At 37.6% G+C, this 18,737-nt stretch overlaps 3 protein-coding genes across 4 annotated transcripts in view; 2 read left to right on the top strand and 1 right to left on the bottom strand.

Moving 5' to 3' along the window:
- Nucleotides 1-5,430, bottom strand: part of LOC580762 (cytidine deaminase) — a 46,088-nt gene extending 40,658 nt beyond the window's left edge. Inside the window, exon 1 of the mRNA XM_030986767.1 lies at nt 5,060-5,430. Coding sequence (XP_030842627.1) covers nt 5,060-5,075 — 16 coding nt within the window. The 5' untranslated portion in view covers nt 5,076-5,430. The remainder of the gene's footprint in view (nt 1-5,059) is intronic.
- LOC115924498 lies at nt 407-3,427 on the top strand. Of its 2 annotated transcripts, XM_030986768.1 has the most exons (3): nt 407-867; nt 1,891-2,180; nt 2,427-3,427. In XM_030986768.1, the coding sequence occupies exons 2-3, from the start codon at nt 1,944-1,946 to the stop codon at nt 2,616-2,618; spliced, it is 429 nt and encodes a 142-aa protein (XP_030842628.1). In that variant the 5' UTR covers nt 407-867; nt 1,891-1,943; the 3' UTR covers nt 2,619-3,427. The 2 variants fall into 2 exon arrangements, with proteins under 2 accessions (XP_030842628.1, XP_030842629.1); XM_030986769.1 differs by lacking the exon at nt 407-867 and having other exon boundaries at nt 1,809-2,180.
- Nucleotides 5,431-6,933: 1,503 nt separating the features above from the next.
- On the top strand, nt 6,934-14,973 carry LOC579485 (protein/nucleic acid deglycase DJ-1-like). The gene is made up of 7 exons (XM_030986766.1): nt 6,934-7,109; nt 7,701-7,802; nt 8,613-8,672; nt 9,951-10,020; nt 11,176-11,262; nt 12,320-12,483; nt 13,735-14,973. Exons 1-6 carry the CDS (start codon nt 7,029-7,031, stop codon nt 12,478-12,480), a joined length of 561 nt encoding a protein of 186 aa, XP_030842626.1. The 5' UTR covers nt 6,934-7,028; the 3' UTR covers nt 12,481-12,483; nt 13,735-14,973.
- The last annotated feature ends 3,764 nt before the right edge of the window (nt 14,974-18,737 follow it).

The following is an 18,737-nucleotide window of genomic DNA, read 5'->3' as shown; positions in this document are numbered from 1 at the left end:
TCCCCTTTTCCTTTCATCACGTGCCCCTAATTTCCAGCTACTATAAGAGCAATATCACCCAAAGCACACCCGCATTTCTCTAGATGTTATAATTATGGTACTTATCAAAGGTCTTTTCAGTCTTCTGTTATGATAATGTAATAGACCCATCAGGATTGGGTTTTTCTTCTTTATAATTGATGTAATTTTTCGCACTGCGACCTCACAAATCTTATTTATAAAGATAAAAAAAATATTGAAATTATCCCTGATAATCTAATCACAATATAGGGGGTATATACAAATGTTTTTTTTTTAAATATATATTTTCGCTTTGAGATTTCCCTTTGTAGGTGCCCTATTTATTTTCTCCAGAAAGTGCCCTTTTTGTTGGTGCTTCCCCCCCCCCGGCCCCCCCCCCCCCACTTTGGAAGTCGCTCCACTGCCTCTGTTTGCACTCAATTAGTCTCAATCAATTAAAGAAATCATTAAATAAAAAATTCTAAACCAAATTGTAACAAGTAATGTATATCAGCAGAAAGTAGATAACAAGGGCTGTTTGCTGCCACCTTGTGCCCAAGATTTGAATAACTCTTCTAGCCGTTGGTCTCCAATTTCTACTCACTGAAAATGCTTCGCAAAACTCCAAAATATGTGAGGAAGAGGAAGGTGTTCAAAGGAGATCAATACCAGATATTACAGAAGAGTAACATGAATGCTGGAGAGGTGCCAGAAGAACTAACAGCTAATTCAGAGATCGAGGAAGCTTTCCCTGAATAAGTGTTTGGACAGCCCTATTTTTGGCCCTGGTCCCACATGTGAAGATCCGCGTCATTAGTGGCCCACAACTTGCAGCTGCATTGCAAAAGGCTCACGTGTGTCTGGGAGGTATGTACTTACTATCAAACAATATTTTTAGTTTGCAAACTGTTACTTTGAGATTGTATTGCATGCTTAAGGGGTGAATGGCTCAAAAAGCCAAATTAAATGATTAAGAATAGTGTAAAGGAGGGGGTAATCGACCATCACCAGTTTTCGGCCGATCCGTTGGATGCATGGTAAAATCCCTGTAAAATCCATCGCATAACAGCATATCATATATCCCACACATACCATACCATGCCAGAGTCACTGAAGAACCACATTTGCAATGGAAAATATATCCTAAAATATCACATTTTAGCGATGTAATCGGCGATCCCGCTCCCCGAATCTGAAAAATTAAGTATCTTACGCGTGTAAGGAATATGGGTACCATAAAATGAGCTTTATTTCAAGTATTTTTCAGATTTAGAGTCCGATTTTGTGTGAGTCGCAAGCTCAAAAGCATCTCATCGCATGTATTTAATCAATGCAGCCGGATACCGCAGCGCACACACGATATCTCTGTCTAATTCAGATTCAAATTTCTGATCACCGCAAAGGTAGTTTTTCGGCACGGGAAGCTCCGGCTTGGGATACCTGCTCCGGCCGCTAGTGCTATAGATCAGTGGGGAAACGCATGGCGCGCTTGCTTGCTTGCTATTGACTTTGTACATGCGGCCGAAAACTACCTCCGAAACAGTGAAAATTGAAATGAATGTTGTCATGGCAATTCATGATTTTTTTTTTGGGATTCTTTCTTTGTTTAAATAATAATAGTATTTGCTTCATGATTTGAACAAGAAATGATAATAAATAGGAAGTAAAGAGTAAAACAAATAGGATTTTGTCTTAAGTGGCCGAAAAACCCCTCCTTTACTCTATGGTGAATCGAAGTGGGGGCATCGGAATTGTCGTGAAATCTGTGAAAATGTGTATTTGTGTAATATATTACATGTATGTCATAACTAGCACTTTGTTATTATTTGGGGATTGTGCTTTTCAAAATATTTTCCCTGTTCCATAAAGTGTTTTGGATATCTTTTACAGGGCATCTCATTCCTCTGGAGAATTTGTCAAAGAGGAATGGGTTGAACTGCGCCATGGTCCTTGGTTGCTTCATTTGCAAGAAGGAGAGGACATTCTCTTCATCAGAAAATGAATGCGAAGGACGTGGAAAGTCTGCAGAAATAAACCGCAGAGCTACTCTGGCAGCAACGGAGGTTGGTTTGGCACGGGATAGCTTGTGCGACTTGCTGACCATCCTCGGAACAGCCCCACTAGTCGAAGCCCCTAGCTACAACAGGCACATAGCCACTTTATCTTCCTTATCCCAAGAGGTAAGTCACCAGCCTTGTGTTTTCTTCATTACATTATCTTAGCTGTACGTACATTTAATCCAAACATATTTTTATTTCTTAGTTATGGTCGATAGTATAATACATGTACATCAATATCCCTTCTTGTCAAATCAAGGGATGAAAATTAATCAAATCTAAATATTTGTAATAGGGTCTAATAAGTAAGGGGCCTGAGGGAACTTGAAATTTACTTGTTATTTATTACAAACTCTTTTTTTTTTGCAGACCAGTAAGGATCAGAAGAAGAAGGTGGCAGCATGCCTACGTCAAAGGGCCATGGACAAGGATCTGACCATCAGGGAAAATGATCATGTGGACGTGGCAGTGCCCTACGATGGAACATGGCATAGACGAGGTTACACATCGAATCATGGGGTGGGGGTAGTGATACCGATCGATACAGGGGGGATTGTTTGACACAGAGGGTCTATCAAAATCATGTAAACAGTTTGAGTATAGAAAGGGTTGGGTCTTCAGTGTTCTCAGCCAGAGGGACCTTGATCGCCTTCAGAGACTCCAAAAATGAGCAGCAAGGCTTGTATTTTCTGCTCCTCTTCGAACTCACATACAACCTCTTTGACTTGAACTTCATTGTACATGTTTATACAATGTTTTAGAACATTTCTGTGCTGCAACTCAGTGCCTTAGTTTTTATTGTACATGTTTATATATTTTTAACTTGCCTTTCATTTTAGTCATGTTTACATACACACTATATATGACATTTTAGTTATTTAGAGGAACTAGGGTGATATATATGTGGGTATTTATTACACCTTAGTAGAATAAGTCCAAGTAATATGTGTTGCAATTATGAACTTGCCTTTCATTTGAGTTTTTATTGTACATGTTTATACAAAGTTTTAGAACACTCCTGTGCTGCAACTCAGTGCCTTAGTTTTTATTGTACATGTTTATATATTTTTAACTTGCCTTTCATTTTAGTCATGTTTACGTACACACTGTATATGACATTTCAGTTGTTTCTTTTTAACTTGCCGATTATTTATAGGAACTAGGGTGATATATATGTGGGTATTTATTACATCTTAGTAGAATAAGTCCAAGTAATATGTGTTGCAATTACGAACTTGCCTTTCATTTTAGTTTGTAGTGTACATGTTTATGTGATATATTTTTTACTTGCCTTTTATTTTAGTTTTTAGCATATGTACATGCATACAACTTTTGATATAAACCAAATACATCCTGCCACTTTCATTCAATTCATTTTTTTAATAAGCATCATGTGTGTATTGTAAGTTAACATTTAAGTTTAGATTTCTCAAAAGTTCAATATATTATAGTCACCATTCTGTGTACTATAGAATGCACTACAGCCATCATTCTGCTAACCATAGATCAAGAACCAAACTACCATTCTGAATATACCATTTCAAAATGCTACAATTAAGCGTAACATTTTGTTGCGTATTTTGAATGGTAGTGAATGGTAGATGAATGGTGGCTCTATGGTAGATGAATGGTGGCTCTATAGTAGATGAATGGTGGCTCTATGGTAGATAAATGGTGGCTCTATGGTAGATGAATGGTGACTCTATGGTAGATGAATGGTGGCTCTATAGTAGATGAATGGTGGCTCTATGGTAGATGAATGGTGGCTCTATGGTAGATGAGTGGTGACTCTATGGTAGATGAATGGTGGCTCTATGGTAGATGAGTGGTGACTCTATGGTAGATGAATGGTGGCTCTATAGTAGATGAATGGTGGCTCTATGGTAGATGAATGGTGGATCTATGGTAGATGAGTGGTGACTCTATGGTAGATGAATGGTGGCTCTATGGTAGATGAGTGGTGACTCTATGGTAGATGAATGGTGGCTCTATGGTAGATGAGTGGTGACTCTATGGTAGATGAATGGTGGCTCTATGGTAGATGAATGGTGGCTCTATGGTAGATGAATGGTGGCTCTATGGTAGATGAATGGTGGCTCTATGGTAGATGAATGGTGGCTCTATGGTAGATGAATGGTGGCTTTATGGTAGATGAATGGTGGCTCTATGGTAGATGAATGATGGCTCTATGGTAGAAGAATGGTGGCTCTATGGTAGATGAATGGTGGTTCTATGGTAGATGAATGGTGGCTCTATGGTAGATGAATGATGGCTCTATGGTAGATGAATGATGACTCTATGGTGGCTCTATGGTAGAATATGTAGGTGTGGCCTAATTTGAATAAATGAATAAATTTGTCCCAATTATTTTAATTAGTTCTATGGTAAATGAATGGTAGATATATGGTAGATTTGCTATGGTGTTTGTATGGTAATCTATGGTAGATTTGCTATGGTGTTTGTATGGTGTACCATAGAGATTTTTTTTGTAAGGGATATCGGTTTGCACTTGTGCAGCAGTTTGCTGTGAAACCTGTGAATTTGTGAAAAAGTAATAAACATAACGACTTTCAACATTTAATGAATATTTACTTCATTTTGGGTATGTTTTAGTAGGGTCTCCATGGTGGAGTTACGGGTCAAATTTTGGATAGGTTTCTAAACAAGCGCCATCATAGTTAACGTTGATCACTCTCACACTCACAGATCACTCACACCAGCAACAACTGTGCATGGTCTACTCTATTATTGTATGCAGATCACCCATCCTGACTTATGGATCCTGCTGAGTATCGTCGTCGTAGAAGATCTAGACTCTAGAAGTAAAAAAACATGTCATTAAGTAGATCTAGGGCCGGTAGGGTCTATAAGTATAAGGCCTATAGATCTAGGCCTAGATCTATACAGACATTATGTCATGATTATAACTATCACTAGTATCAGCTGATCAGTCAATGTGTCTCGATTGCGCATGCAATCAAAGTCTAAATAAAAAGTCTCACCTGGTAGATGGTCCATTGTCTAAATGTGTAGTCACTGCACTTCTCAAAATAAATGTATAATTGTCGACTTAATTCTTCTTCTTGTCCTTCCTCCGTTGGTTCCGGAGATCGGTACAGTGCACGTGCAGCTGCAGTGGCTTGATATAATTGATCGGATCAGAGAAATTGGTAGTGAGAATTAGAACTAATCAATCTTAGCTAGGTAACGTAACCAAATCTACGATAGTGCACTGAGCTGGTGAACAAATCCTGCTGTTGATTTGTTGGTCTGTAGAATTTACATAGAGATGTAGAGATCGAGATTACAATGTTTACATTTCGTTATTTTCGCAACGTGTACACATTTACTACGTGTATTCATTGACGTATTGCTCGCTGGTAACGCGCGCAATGTCTGGAGGTGTGTCATTACTGACCAATCACATCATTGCTTATGAACGATGAATTCCAACTCATGTTTACAGCTCAAAGTTTATTAGTATTTTTATGATTCTCGTCTAGGGCGCGAAGGGTCCCGGTTCAACTCTCAACAGAACCCTCATCAAGAGAGTTTTTGATATCATGTTGTTGCTTTGTTCAAATTGTGTTTACGTTACATCCCCTCTGTAATTGCCATCTTTATTTTCATTCATTTTTACCGTTCTTTAAATAAAAACAAAAGCTCTTATTTGGACTACATTATACCTCTTTCATACTAGATGAAACTCCATCCTCGGCCTGAATATATCAACAGAATACAATCTCCGTTATATACTAGACAATATAAGTGGATGGAGAGTTCTGGGGAAAAGGGAGTATAAGGAGTTATTTTGCCGGGTATAGGGCAAGGCCAACAACAAAAACAATGAGCCGGAGCTCCATGCAGTTATTAAAAAAATTCTGCACTGAAATATGTTATTGGATAAATATAAGTACATCTTCTTCTATTACGTGCTCAATATTTAACAAGGTTATTTGTACAAATTTAGAGAATGGAAAAGAAAACAAAAGAAATCAAATATAGGCCGGCCCATTTTCCTTACTTTTTTAATAAAGGGGAGGAGACGAAAAACTTTGAATTAATTTTATTTTGCCTATAGTATAATGGAAATAGAGAAATGAGAGACTGCATGGGGGCATATAATTATAGACAGTGTCTGAATGAAAGAGGAAAACTGATCTTCGTCATTTTCGTCGAGTTCTTCTTCTTCTTCTTCTTTTTCTTCTTCTTCTTCTCATTCTTCTTCTTCTTCATCATCATTATCATCATCATCATCTTCTTCTTCTTCCTCTTCCTCGTATCGTCTTCTTCTTCTTCTTTCTGCTTCTGCACCTTTTTCTTCTTCTTTTCAAAATTTTTCTTCTTCTCTTTAACTTTTTTCTCCCCCCTCCTCCTCAGCTCTGAGATCAACAGCACCAAACGTTGATGTTGTTGAAACTAGTGTTATAATGTAGGGCAAATCAAGCAAATTCAACTACTATAACAATTTTTTTTTACTATCATGAATTTTAATTATGAAACATTAATTGGCCTCTATAGTCTTTATAGGCCCCCATTGTTTATTGGTGTCCCTTTATATTTTCGTCAGGGTTTTCATCAGGGAGTCGTGAGTTTATAACTCCCCCGGGATAACTCCCCCGCGGTTTTCATTTATCATTATTTTTTAAATAAATCTTTGTATTATCATTATTTGAATTAATTACCATTATTACTATTATTATTTATTAGTAGGAGTATGACATATTGCCAGGTTACTAAACCCTGTCCTTTATTATTCGGCATCACCCTGACAAACCCACACTCATTTGGAAGATTTCTCGGAAATTTAGATGAAAAAAACAAAACAAAACGGGGTCAGCGACAGGAGGATCCGGAGCTGCGGCGCGCAACGTAAACAAGCGGTAAGCACGCGCGCAAGTTCAGTGATTGATCAAACCTGCCAGAGAGGAACTTTTGCACGTAAAGCGACTTATTTTAAGAGCGTGCATAATGTCTGTCATGTTAATTTTGTCTCCTGGAGCGGAGGAGATGGAAGCTGTCATACCCGTTGATGTCTTGAGACGGGCTGAGGTCAGTAATTATATCCTGGCATTGATCGATAGTTTAGAAAATAATCCTCCATTTATTTTGTTGTAGTCCCATATACCGAATATTGTGTAATAAGGGTGCGAGTGGCAGTAAACGAGTACGAGTTCCGACATAATAGTAACAAAGAGTTAGTGTTACCTTAGTTGGATAACGAAAATCATATACTAAATCTAAGCTAGAGAAATAAATGATGACAAAGAAGTAATGGGCTATGATGGTGGTGGGGATGATGATGATGTATGATGGTGGTGGGGATGATGGTGGTGATGATGATGGTGGTGGTGATTGGTGGTGGTGATGATGATGGTGATGGCGATGACGATGATGGTGGTGATGATGGCGATGGTGATGATGGTGATGATGATGGTGGTGGTGATGATGATGGATGATGATGAGACGGTGATGATTGGTGGTGGTGGTGCTAATGATGATGATGATGATGATGCTAGATGGTGATGATGATGATGGATGATGGTAGATGGTGATGATAATGATAATCGATGATGATAATATAGAATAAATGCAGACAAATGAATTGCTTGTAGATCTAGACTTTATTGTTGTTGTTACCAGGTCAAAGTAACCATTGCGGGACTGTTTGGCAATGATCCAGTGGCCTGTAGCAGAAATGTGACTATTGTTCCAGACATGACTTTAGATGAAGCTCTTGCACAGGTAAGCAACATTTCTTCCCCTCACCCCACCCCCTCCTTTTTTTGTACCACACATGCTGCAGATGCAATTGCAATATGGCCATTATTAAAAACTAATCATATTCTTAATTTCAAGTTTGACCCTGGACCAAACGGTATACCTAACCCTAGACAGAAATGACTGTCTGGTTTGGGGGATTTTTTAATAAAACTGACATTTGTCAACCTTCCCCATACGCAGACGATAACCCTTGCCCATGCCATACTCAAGGAGTGAGGGGATTAACTAGCTGATTTTTGAAGGAATGTGGTGAAAAGTTGAAAGCTGCCAGAGGCTCACCTTACCTAGCAACAAGTAGTCACTATGAACATGACCGACAAAGAAAGCGGACAAAATATACAGTTCCTCAGGTAGACAAAGGAACATCCCTTCACTGCTATTATGTAAAACTGTGTAGAACAGGTGAATATGCATGTGACACCTGTTCTAAACATTTTTACATAATAGCAGTGAAGAGATGTTCCTTTGTCTACCTGAGGAACTGTATATTTTCTCCGCTTTCTTTGTCCGTCATGTTCATAGTGAGTATATATATATATATATATATATATATATGCAGACTGGGTTTCAAGTACTGTAGCTATTTCATTGATAACAGTTTAGTCAAAGGTGGTAGCTACGTTCATGGTTTAATCAAATAAATCGTTGCTACATGTAGGTCCCCAGGAAAGAAACATCCATAAATTTGAATATAATAGTAAACCGGTCTAACCTCAGAAAGATTGCCTGAAACATTGCATGATTAATGAAGTGTACATTTTTTTTTTACAGGGTCCCTATGATGTCATCCTCTTACCAGGCGGTGGACCAGGAGCAAAGAATCTCTGTGAGGTTGGTTGATAAGCTCCTTAGTTTTGTATTTGTATTCATTCAACAGTACAATATGAAACACAATGTATATATACATGATATATGTAACAATTATTTCAACATAGAGTATACAGTAAATAATTCAGATACGGAAGGAGGCGAAAACCCGGAAAGCATAGCTTGAGTTGGGAACGCCCATAATAAATTAACACAGTTACCGAGAGAATATTATAGATATTATTATGAAAATTACATTTTATATAACAGAAAGTTGATGGGAAAGAACAAAAATAGTCAATGGAACAGAGAGAAGAAAAAAAAATGAGGAGAGAATTAAGTATTAGAAGGTTCACTTATAAAGAGAAAGTTACCTAAATTGGGCTATGCATGTGTCTGTGATTACATCATAAAAATAACGAAATACTACAATTTTAAAATAGACAGCGGGTACATATCATTAAAAACAAAAACAAGCAAAATCATCAAACAGACAACAGCTTGTTGTTGCCATTTAAACCCTTTCAACGCATAAGGATTAGTTAACACCCTAGCCAGCTACCCACTCATTCTTTTAGATATATAAATAACCCTTTCTATTGACATCTTTCACTGATTAAATTCTAAGAAGAGAAGGTAAGAAATAACCTGGTATATTTAAAAATCTGATTTTATTTGCCTTTCGTGACCTTTGACTGTTCTAAGAAAACAGGGAAGCAAAAAAACAGAGGCATCACATGAATTCTTTTGTTTTATGGTCATCTATATTGTCTGGAGCCAGGAGGACATTAACACATATAATTTAGCACAGATTCAACACCCTTCTGGCTCCAAACAGACGATATGATTGAGATTTATTGTATGAGAAGTTGACTCAATTTACATGTACTATTTGTTGTATAGAACTATCAAGTGCATGTACTTTGCTACGAATGCAACGATGCACAATTAATCAGAAAGTAATGCAAAATGGTACACTGAATTTTCTCCCCCATCAGCAAATCACACTATGAACATGATGGACAAAGAAAGCGGACAAAATATACAGTTCCTCAGGTAGACAAAGGAACATCCCTTCACTGCTATTATGTAAAAATGTGTAGAACAGGTTAATATGAATGTGACACCTGTTTTACACATTTTTACATAATAGCAGTAAAGGGATGTTCCTTTGTCTACCTGAGGAACTGTATATTTTGTCCGCTTTCTTTGTCCGTCATCTTCATAGTGTCAACAGAGTGTATTTGCATTGAATCTGATTCTGTCCTCTAACCTTTGACCTTTAACCTTGTCATTGTGTAGTCCAAGAAGGTTGGTGAATTGCTGAAGGCACAAGAGGAAGGCGGTCGGATCATTGCAGCTATCTGTGCAGGTGCGTTCGAAATTTTCTACCACATATGGCACTTAATGATTTAAAGCCCCTCCGTACTAGTTTGGACAGGAGGGATTAGACCTCCCTGCATGGTCACTGACAGGTGGTTATATCATCGAATCAGCTCTCAATTGACATAAGAAATAGGGGACCATGGGGGACCAATGGTCACTGATTAGGCATTGTTTGCTACGTATAGGGCGCAAGTAGCTATAAGTAGTGCAGTGGGGCTTTAACATCACCTGAGCCTGGGAGGGAATAAGTGAAATGAATCACTGTGACCCTCTGGACCCTGTTTCATGAAACTTGTTATCAATAACAAGTTACAACAACTGTTATAAGCTACTGAAATCGTGGCATCTGATTGGTTGAGAGCACATTTTTCTTTGAAATTTAGCATTTGTTATTGTTAACAAGTTTTATAAAAAACAGGGCCCAGGTCTCTTCTCCTTTCATAATAGATGGAATGTGCAGATCTGTACACAACCAGAGTTCTCTCCCCCCCCCCCCACGCACTTTGACAAAGAGTGTAGCAATTTCTGTTTTTTCTCTAAATCACTATCAAAACATTTGCTTTCTGTTTGTCTAATTTTGGAGAATAGCATTCACTCGTATTAAGCAAATAATTATTGTTGGTGAAGGTGAACTTTCACTTCTGAGGCGATCTGGATGTAGCTATCTTTCTGAAGCGCAGCTGAGGAAAGATAGCGTATTCATTCAGATCGCCGAGGAAGGGATTCAGCCATCGCCTGAAACCAAAAGGTTATTATTTGCTTTATATTCCACATCGGAAACATTTCACTTCTTCTGTCATTTTAGAGCAACAAGTCATCAATCAACAGCTAGCAAACGGTGTATAATACAAACAGTGCATGCAGTATGGCGATACTGGTGTGACCATAGTTCGCGCGTGACCATAGTTTGTGTACTAACACTAAAAGCGCTTAAAGAGAAGAGCGATACGCAGCTTATACAATTTAAGTGCGTTGCACTGAAGACAGTAGTACTATCTACACAGTGTAACAAACTTTTCTACTCCCATCAATGATGGGCGAACTATCTTTCATCACGTGATTTACTTTTGACCAATCGTAGAGCTAGATTCTTAGTATGTGGAATATAACAACTTATATCTCTATTGCATCTCTTCTATAGGACCAACAGCATTAATGACACACAACATTGGTGTGAAGAAAACCATTACATCGCACCCTGGAGTCAAAGAAAAACTGGAAAACAGTGGTAAGAATTCTTTTTAAATTACTATTTTTTTAATTGGTTTCCTAGCATCCAGAGTAAGAAAGGAAAATGAAACCTGAAAAAATTAGAAGATGAGCGATTACAAAAGCATGACCATTTAAAAAAACTTTGGACTACACCTTTTTGATGATTTCTTCATGTTAATCCATTATCGCAGGTAATAGAACGTGTAAACTATGTTCGAAAACACTTGCTTAATTAATGGCTACACATGGTTAGGGTTGCAATTGGATTTTAGCATTAGTTTAGTATTAGGGTTCTGGTTAGCCTTCAGTCTAGTGTATATACAAAAGTGACCGAAGAAAACATCAAAAAATTTGAATATGGTAGTAAATCGGTCTATTGCCACAGAAAGAAACGTTGTGCACTGAGAGGCGAAATTCAAATGTTTAGAAATTGTGTTTTGTTTCCATTACTGAGTCACACAGTGTGATGTTTAATTTAATTTAATTTTTATTTTCATGGTCTTTGTCCAAAGTTACAAACTGATAACAACATAACATACCTGCTTCCGAATAATCCAGAATATTCTGATTTTCTGGATTTTTAGGACCTGAAAATCCAGAATATTTCAATTTTTCTTTTTTTTTCTTTTTCTTTCTTTCTTTCTATTATTATTTTTTTTTAATATTTATTTCTTTATATTTTTATTTTTTGTGGTGCTAAAGCCAAATTAAGCTTGTTTTATCATGTGCCGCGATTTGAGAGTTCACGTATTGTGTGCGATGAATGGCTGCATAATCGAAAAGCGAATTTGTATTCGCTTTTTGGTACAGATTTACCGCGTATTGCCGGTTACACTGCCGCTGCAAGTGCGATTTCTTATTTTCGAAGGCATATCATGCTAAAAATTCCCAATTCTTATTTTTAAATGTTGGCAGGTATGACATAATCACAATAACGAACAAATTAAGTAACTATTTCATCATTAATGTAAAATACTTACATTGTAATAATAAATAACTCGCATAAAATAATCATGAATTGCCACATAAGCTAAGCTTGAATCCTTTATAAAAAGAGAACCGTGTATTTTCAGGTCTGTTCACCTACAGTGAGGACAGGGTTGTGCGAGACGGTAAACTGATCACGAGCCGAGGTCCAGGAACGGCATTTGAGTTTGCGCTGGCCATCGTGGAACAGCTCAAGGGACAGGAAACGGTCAACAAGATTATACCACCAATGCTCCTCAAAGTCTGAAAGGTATTGTTTGTGTTATTTCTCTCCTCTGCTTCTTCTTCTTCTTATGAATAAGCTGCCTCCTTCAATACTGAAGATTCTTGCAGATGTATATGGGGTGTGCAGGTGTAACACTTCACCAGGATGTCCCCCGACTCTTATTCAAATAGTGCGGGGGGTTCTTAACATGCAAAGGTGGTGACTCTCCTCTACACAGGGGCTCCATTTAACGTCTTATCCGAGGGACAGAGTGTTTTTCACATAACATAGCCTGCCTCTATGAAACAAGGGGAGGGGCAAGTTAACACACAATGCAGGCTTCAGTCATCCGCCTGTGTGGGATTCAAACCTGAGATCTTTGATCGACAGGCAGATGCTTTACCAGGTAGATGCTCATCTTGTTACCTCAATAATGAAAAAAGTGATATTAAAGGCAGGGTATTCTACCGACACTACTTCGGATTAATGTATACTGCCATCTGTTGCTCAAAATGTGCGATTGTGTCGATAGCCATGTCCCACAATGCATCACCAATTGTTGACGTGCGCGTGATGATGCTTGAGTATAGGGATGGGAAATTGCTCTATGTACGCCTTCACAGAAAGATGGCGCAATTGAAAATATATTACAGTAATGGTAGTGTTGTTGGTTGAATACCCTGTCTTTAATAATGATTTAAGTGGGGAGGGCTACTTGTAGGTCAAACTCTGTGTATAATTTTCACTTTCCCAAATTCTGTGCAGTATAACCTACTTACCTTGTTTTTATAGCAATAATTGCTCTTTCATATCTGGTGGCTTTTTGTGGAGCTTTTTGTATAAGAAAATTACTCATCCACCATCCACCTTCTAACCTCTCTTAAATGTAACACTGCTGCCCATAAAGTTGAAATAATTTTTGTTTCTTCAAAAATTTTCTCTTCAAATGATCATTGCAATATGTTTTTTTATTCCTAATAAAGATATCTTCACAAAACTTTATTGATCAATCTAAACAGTCATACAGATCAATTAATAAAGCTCTGAGAAGGTTTAAACTATATCTATTAGAAATAAAACATATTGTCACAATAGTTTCTCAAAAAGATATTTTTTAATTATTTCAACTTTATAGGCAACGGCGCCTTGGCGTCTCAAAATACTGTCCACGTTGTTACATATCATCTGTTTCTTTCATAGCAGAACCACAACGAGTCTGATTTGTAAGCGCTATGGTACCTATTGTTTTTAGCGCTCCTAAATATTCGATATTATTATTATTATTATTATTACCAGTTGGGGGAAGCGGCTGCCGGGACTTACATGAAGAAATACGCAACTCACACATCCAGAAAGCCCCAGCTAAGGCAAGTTTCTTGGGTGGTAATATGAAGCGATTAAATGAAAATGAAATATTCATCGCATGATCAAATAGTTTTCGTTCAGCTACGGTATGTAGACTTAAATTAGTTTATGTGGGGTTAAGTGTTTGACACATAGCTGTCCATAAATGACCCACTATTCAGACTGGCAAAATTAGTCGCCTAGCGGAATGAGATCTATGTATCTATATTTATATAATAAGTAATGTTTTTTCTGAACTTTGTTTGAGTCTGAACATCCCATAATGAAATGTTGTATAGCGAAATTGATATGTGAGCATTGTTTTTAAAAATAATTCATAAAGAACAGTGATCAGGTGCACGTCCTATCGTACAAATATCGTTTAACTCAGTAGTACTTATCATGAGTTTGTACTGATATCTATGAAAGCTGACACTTAACGTGTGCCAACACACTTCTTTTAGACTAGTTACTGTATTATGATGTTTCTTCATACAATAATGTTCATCTGCGTAGCCCCCTTTTGCTGTACAATGATTCTTTATCCAATGTTTCGCTATCAAGGCTTCAACTCCGTGCCTGTTGGTCATGTTAAAAACCTATTTTTCAAACACATTTACGAATACTTGCCAAGCTATGTGTAGCATGGTGGAATACACTGGGATTAAAGATGAGTGTGAACATGCTGAGTAGTGCATGCTTGAACTTGAAAGTAGCCGGGTTAAAAGCATTATGAGTCCTAGGGGATAGTTGATTGATAAATAAATGGCTTTGAGATAGACTATGTAGCTATGTAGGTGAAGGGACAAGGGAAAAAGAGTAGAGAAATAGGTCGGGTGGGGTTAAGAATGATAAATATACCTTGGACAACAGATTTGTTTTTGATAGAATTTAGTTAGGTGTTTGTGAAAATGGTGAATGATAACAGAGTCGTTGTATTAGTAGTTAATTGATACTCTAGAGCCTGAGCTGTCACTGGTATCTCGAGAATATTCCAACGAGTGAATCCAGCATACCCACGCTAAAAAGTATAAGGACTTCCCCTTCATTTCACCAATCAGGAATAGAAACAGGTAAAAAGTTTGTTAGAGTTTTGGAATAGAAAGTTTGGACCAATGAAATAAGTTTTTGCCCTGTCCATTAAGAAGTCGACAGTGGTGGGAGATCAGGTGACCAAAAAGTATTATGGGATGGAAAAACAAAGGAAATTAATAAGGAATTTGTTGGACTCGAGGTGCGAGCTAGACAGCAGATTGGTGTGTTAATTGAGTATAAAAAGACCCAATCCTCCCTTCCCTACACACTTGCATCCCTGGACCCCAAGCATTTGCCACCCCTCTCCTTCCACCCTAAGTTTAATTCAGCCACCACGCACATTTTGAGATCCCCGACTTGTACTAATTAAAGCTTCGTCCACGGAACATTTTGAAAGTTGCTGAACTTCATCTTCTTGTCGCTGTTTGCTGACGATAATAGAAAGGAACTGAAACAACAAATAGTAATACTGAACCTCGCCCGTCTCCAGTAAAGAGAACACTTCCAACCCAGAATAATAGAAAGAGACAAAGGAGACCGCTGATTTGTGCTCGTATTTGAGAAAGTCAACGATTTCGACGTCACAAGGACCGGAGACGAGCACACACCTTTAAGACCCTCCGACGCCCCTAGGACATCGAGAGGAAATTTCAAGTCTGCTATGCCCCGACACGAGTGCGACGAGTCGAGAGACCGGAACAAGAAAGAGCTAAGTCGACCCGTCCCCCAATTAAAAAGGCCTATAAAGTTATCGATCGATCAAAGACTCTAAAAGTCCCAGTAAGTCACTAATACTTTAAGTGAGTGATTGTCGATGTGGATGCGTAAACGAGCTCAATTAATTAAGTAATTAGGTAAGGGATAAACACTTAAGAAACACGACACAAGAAATTGTAACCTTTTCTCGAATAAACGACCAAGTGAAATTGTAATTGAAACTGTTTAAATGTGTATTAATTTATGTGGTGGTCTCGTGGGTTTTAACGAACACCCCCACCTCGGCCGCGGTGAGATGGTGCTCTCCGACTTGAGTTAACTAACCTAAACAAAAACAATTTCCCGAAACCATAGAATCGCCGCTGCCGAGGGGTCGTGGGGCGTTAGATTTGTTTGTAAAGTTCATCAGGCTTATAAGTAGAAGGCATCATAGTTTTTATTAGTCAAATCTATTAATCTAATGGTATTGCCATATTTTTTTTTTTTTAAATATTTATTTCATTTTTTATTACATTTATTTATTTATTTATCTATATTTTTTAAAATAAAACTGGTTAATGATTCAACAAATTCCCCATGTAGGCTGTCCTGAAATATTGCTCCTTCTGTACTTGCGTATTATACTATTATCATCATGTTAAAGAGGACTGAAATATCCAGATTTAAGATAAGATGATAATTGAAAGAAAAGTCTCTCAATTCAAAGCAAACTATTGCATAAACTTACCATTTACAATGGAGTTGGTAAGACTAATTTCTATTTTTTGAATTAAATTTGTTACAATTGACAAGAAAGTGAGGAGTTATTTCCAAATTAGGATGAAATCTGATCTATTGAAGCTCATAAAATATTGTTTGAAGTGATTGCCAGGCATGCTGAGAGCAGTACTGGATAAAATTGAAAAAATAAAGAGATATGTAAACATGAAATGTTTCTCCTTGTAAAGGAGATTTGTATTAAATTATTTTACAAAATAAGAATAATTGTTTTCTTGTTGTCTTTTATTCCTTTGTTTTGATTCAATCGCATTAGCATAATTTTAAAGGATAGTAATGTTGTAAAATGTTATTTGTTTAAGTCCGATATCACTCTTACAATGGTTTTATATTGATAACTAACCAGTCCTGTCACTAACAAAGAAATATATAAATAATCATTAAAGATCACTTAATTCTTTTATTTGGTTGTATGACAAGTGCTGGCAGCAATGGTCTGGTTTACTCACATATTCAAATTTATGGATGTTTCTTTCCTGGGGACCTAGTGACAAGGTATTCCATTAAACTCTTTACTATAACTGGAATCTGGAATGCATTACTTGTTGCTATGTCAGGCCAGCCTCAGACAAAAATTTGGGTTGTCAGCAACAACCTTTCTTTAAACAGTATGCGTAAATTTGGATATGTTAGTAAAAAGGTCTATTGTTTAATCTACATTAACCAAATACCTAACTTCAATACTGTACCAAACACTCTAAATAACCCTATCCCTATAAATGATGCACCACGCGTTACCCCGGGGTACCGTAGTACCCCGGGGTACCGCGTTGTGTAGCGCCATCTCGCGTCCACTCGAGTAAAATGTATGGAGTGCGTGTACATAGTTCCGTGGTATCTCTATGGTGTATACTATGCATAGTGTGCATGCATGCACTGCTCGCGCTATAGCGCTCGCTCACGATCACAAGCGCACTACGGTGGCTATCGCACACTATAGTGCTAGCTAGCTCCGGCGTCCGGTCCCGACCCGCGGCTATTTTAGAACTTGATGTTATTGCACGTACGTACCGTACCTGTATACTCTTTCGAAAAAAAAACAACAAACAAACATCGCATCATCGACGTAGTTAACGCGCGCGTTACTGTCAAACTTTCAAACTTTGAAAATGCCATGGGCGGAAGGTGATGGTGGATACGGGGATTTACTGAAAGGGAAAGGACGTAAAAGACGGAAGATTACAAGGGCCGAGAAAGTTGAAAGAGCTCGATCTCGTGCTGTTGAGAAGTTGGGGGAGGAGAAGGCCGCTGATGTGGTAGCGGTGTTTAGGAGGGCGAGTGACGGGGGAGACAAGGAGCAGGCTGATGGTGTTATTTTGACCCTGCTGGCCCAAGCCCTCTCGCAAATCGAAGTCGTAGCCCTACTTCATGTTGGGGGCTATAGAGTTGCTAGACTTGCAAGGTATGACCCTGAGGAGGAGGAGCTACGAAAACAACGAAAATAACAGCATGAAATGATATCAATAATAGAATAATTACTCATAACAACAATGAATTTTAGAAATACAGGACTTAAAGGATTTTTTACAAGAACATTGGACACAATTGAAGGTTGAAAAAATCACACAAAAATAATTTCCCACTTTTTGGTAACCCAGGGTACAGCCTTAAAAAAAAAAATAATAATTCAACAAAATGGCCGAATTTTTTTTGGTACCCCAGGGTACCATTTATGTCATCAAATAAACAAACTCAATTGCAACCCTTTAAAACCCTACATCTTAAATGCCTGGAGCAAAGTTCAGCACACCATTTCCATTAAGAAAATCTGAAACGATATCAGTAAACTCATTCTTTAAAATAATAAATGACATATAGGGGAAGCAATGTTATACAACTGTTTTTGAAGAAAGCTGTAAGAAGGTAATGTATGCTGTTCAGTCAAAAAGTAAAGCAGAAGTTTTATGAGAATACAGATTGAAAAATTGGAAGAGCTCCCTCTTGTGAAAAGTTCTAGAGAGTATTTTTCTCTTTGAGAAATGAATGAACTGAACATGGGCCAATTTTGATTCAGGTGAAATTAGTATATATATCACACTTCTCTTTTAAGGAAAGAACTTTACAGTGTCAATTTAAGAGAATTGTCTACATCATATTTGAGAAATTAGTCTGAAATCTTTAAATTGTATGTTCACTACAATCTTTTTAGATGTTGCAGAACAAATTGCAAAACAAAACTTCAATTTGTGTTGTTGTTGTATTCTCTTGAAGGAGTTGATAAAGGGGTAGTTCTTTTTCGTGATAGGGATATGCAAAACTGTTGCCAGTAATATGTCTAAAGTGCAGAACAGATATTTAATATTGCCTTCAAATAAAAGAGGAATATATTTCCTACAATTTTATCATGTGAGAACCAATAGGTGGGTTATTTTTCCTGTTGGTGATATTTCTACTCGTATAGCTCCCCCTTGTGGTTAGAAACATGC

This window comes from Strongylocentrotus purpuratus, unplaced genomic scaffold (genome assembly GCF_000002235.5).
Source record: "Strongylocentrotus purpuratus isolate Spur 01 unplaced genomic scaffold, Spur_5.0 spur5_scaffold_16, whole genome shotgun sequence".
Lineage (NCBI taxonomy): Eukaryota > Metazoa > Echinodermata > Echinoidea > Camarodonta > Strongylocentrotidae > Strongylocentrotus > Strongylocentrotus purpuratus.
This window is presented reverse-complemented; position numbering and strand designations above follow the sequence as displayed.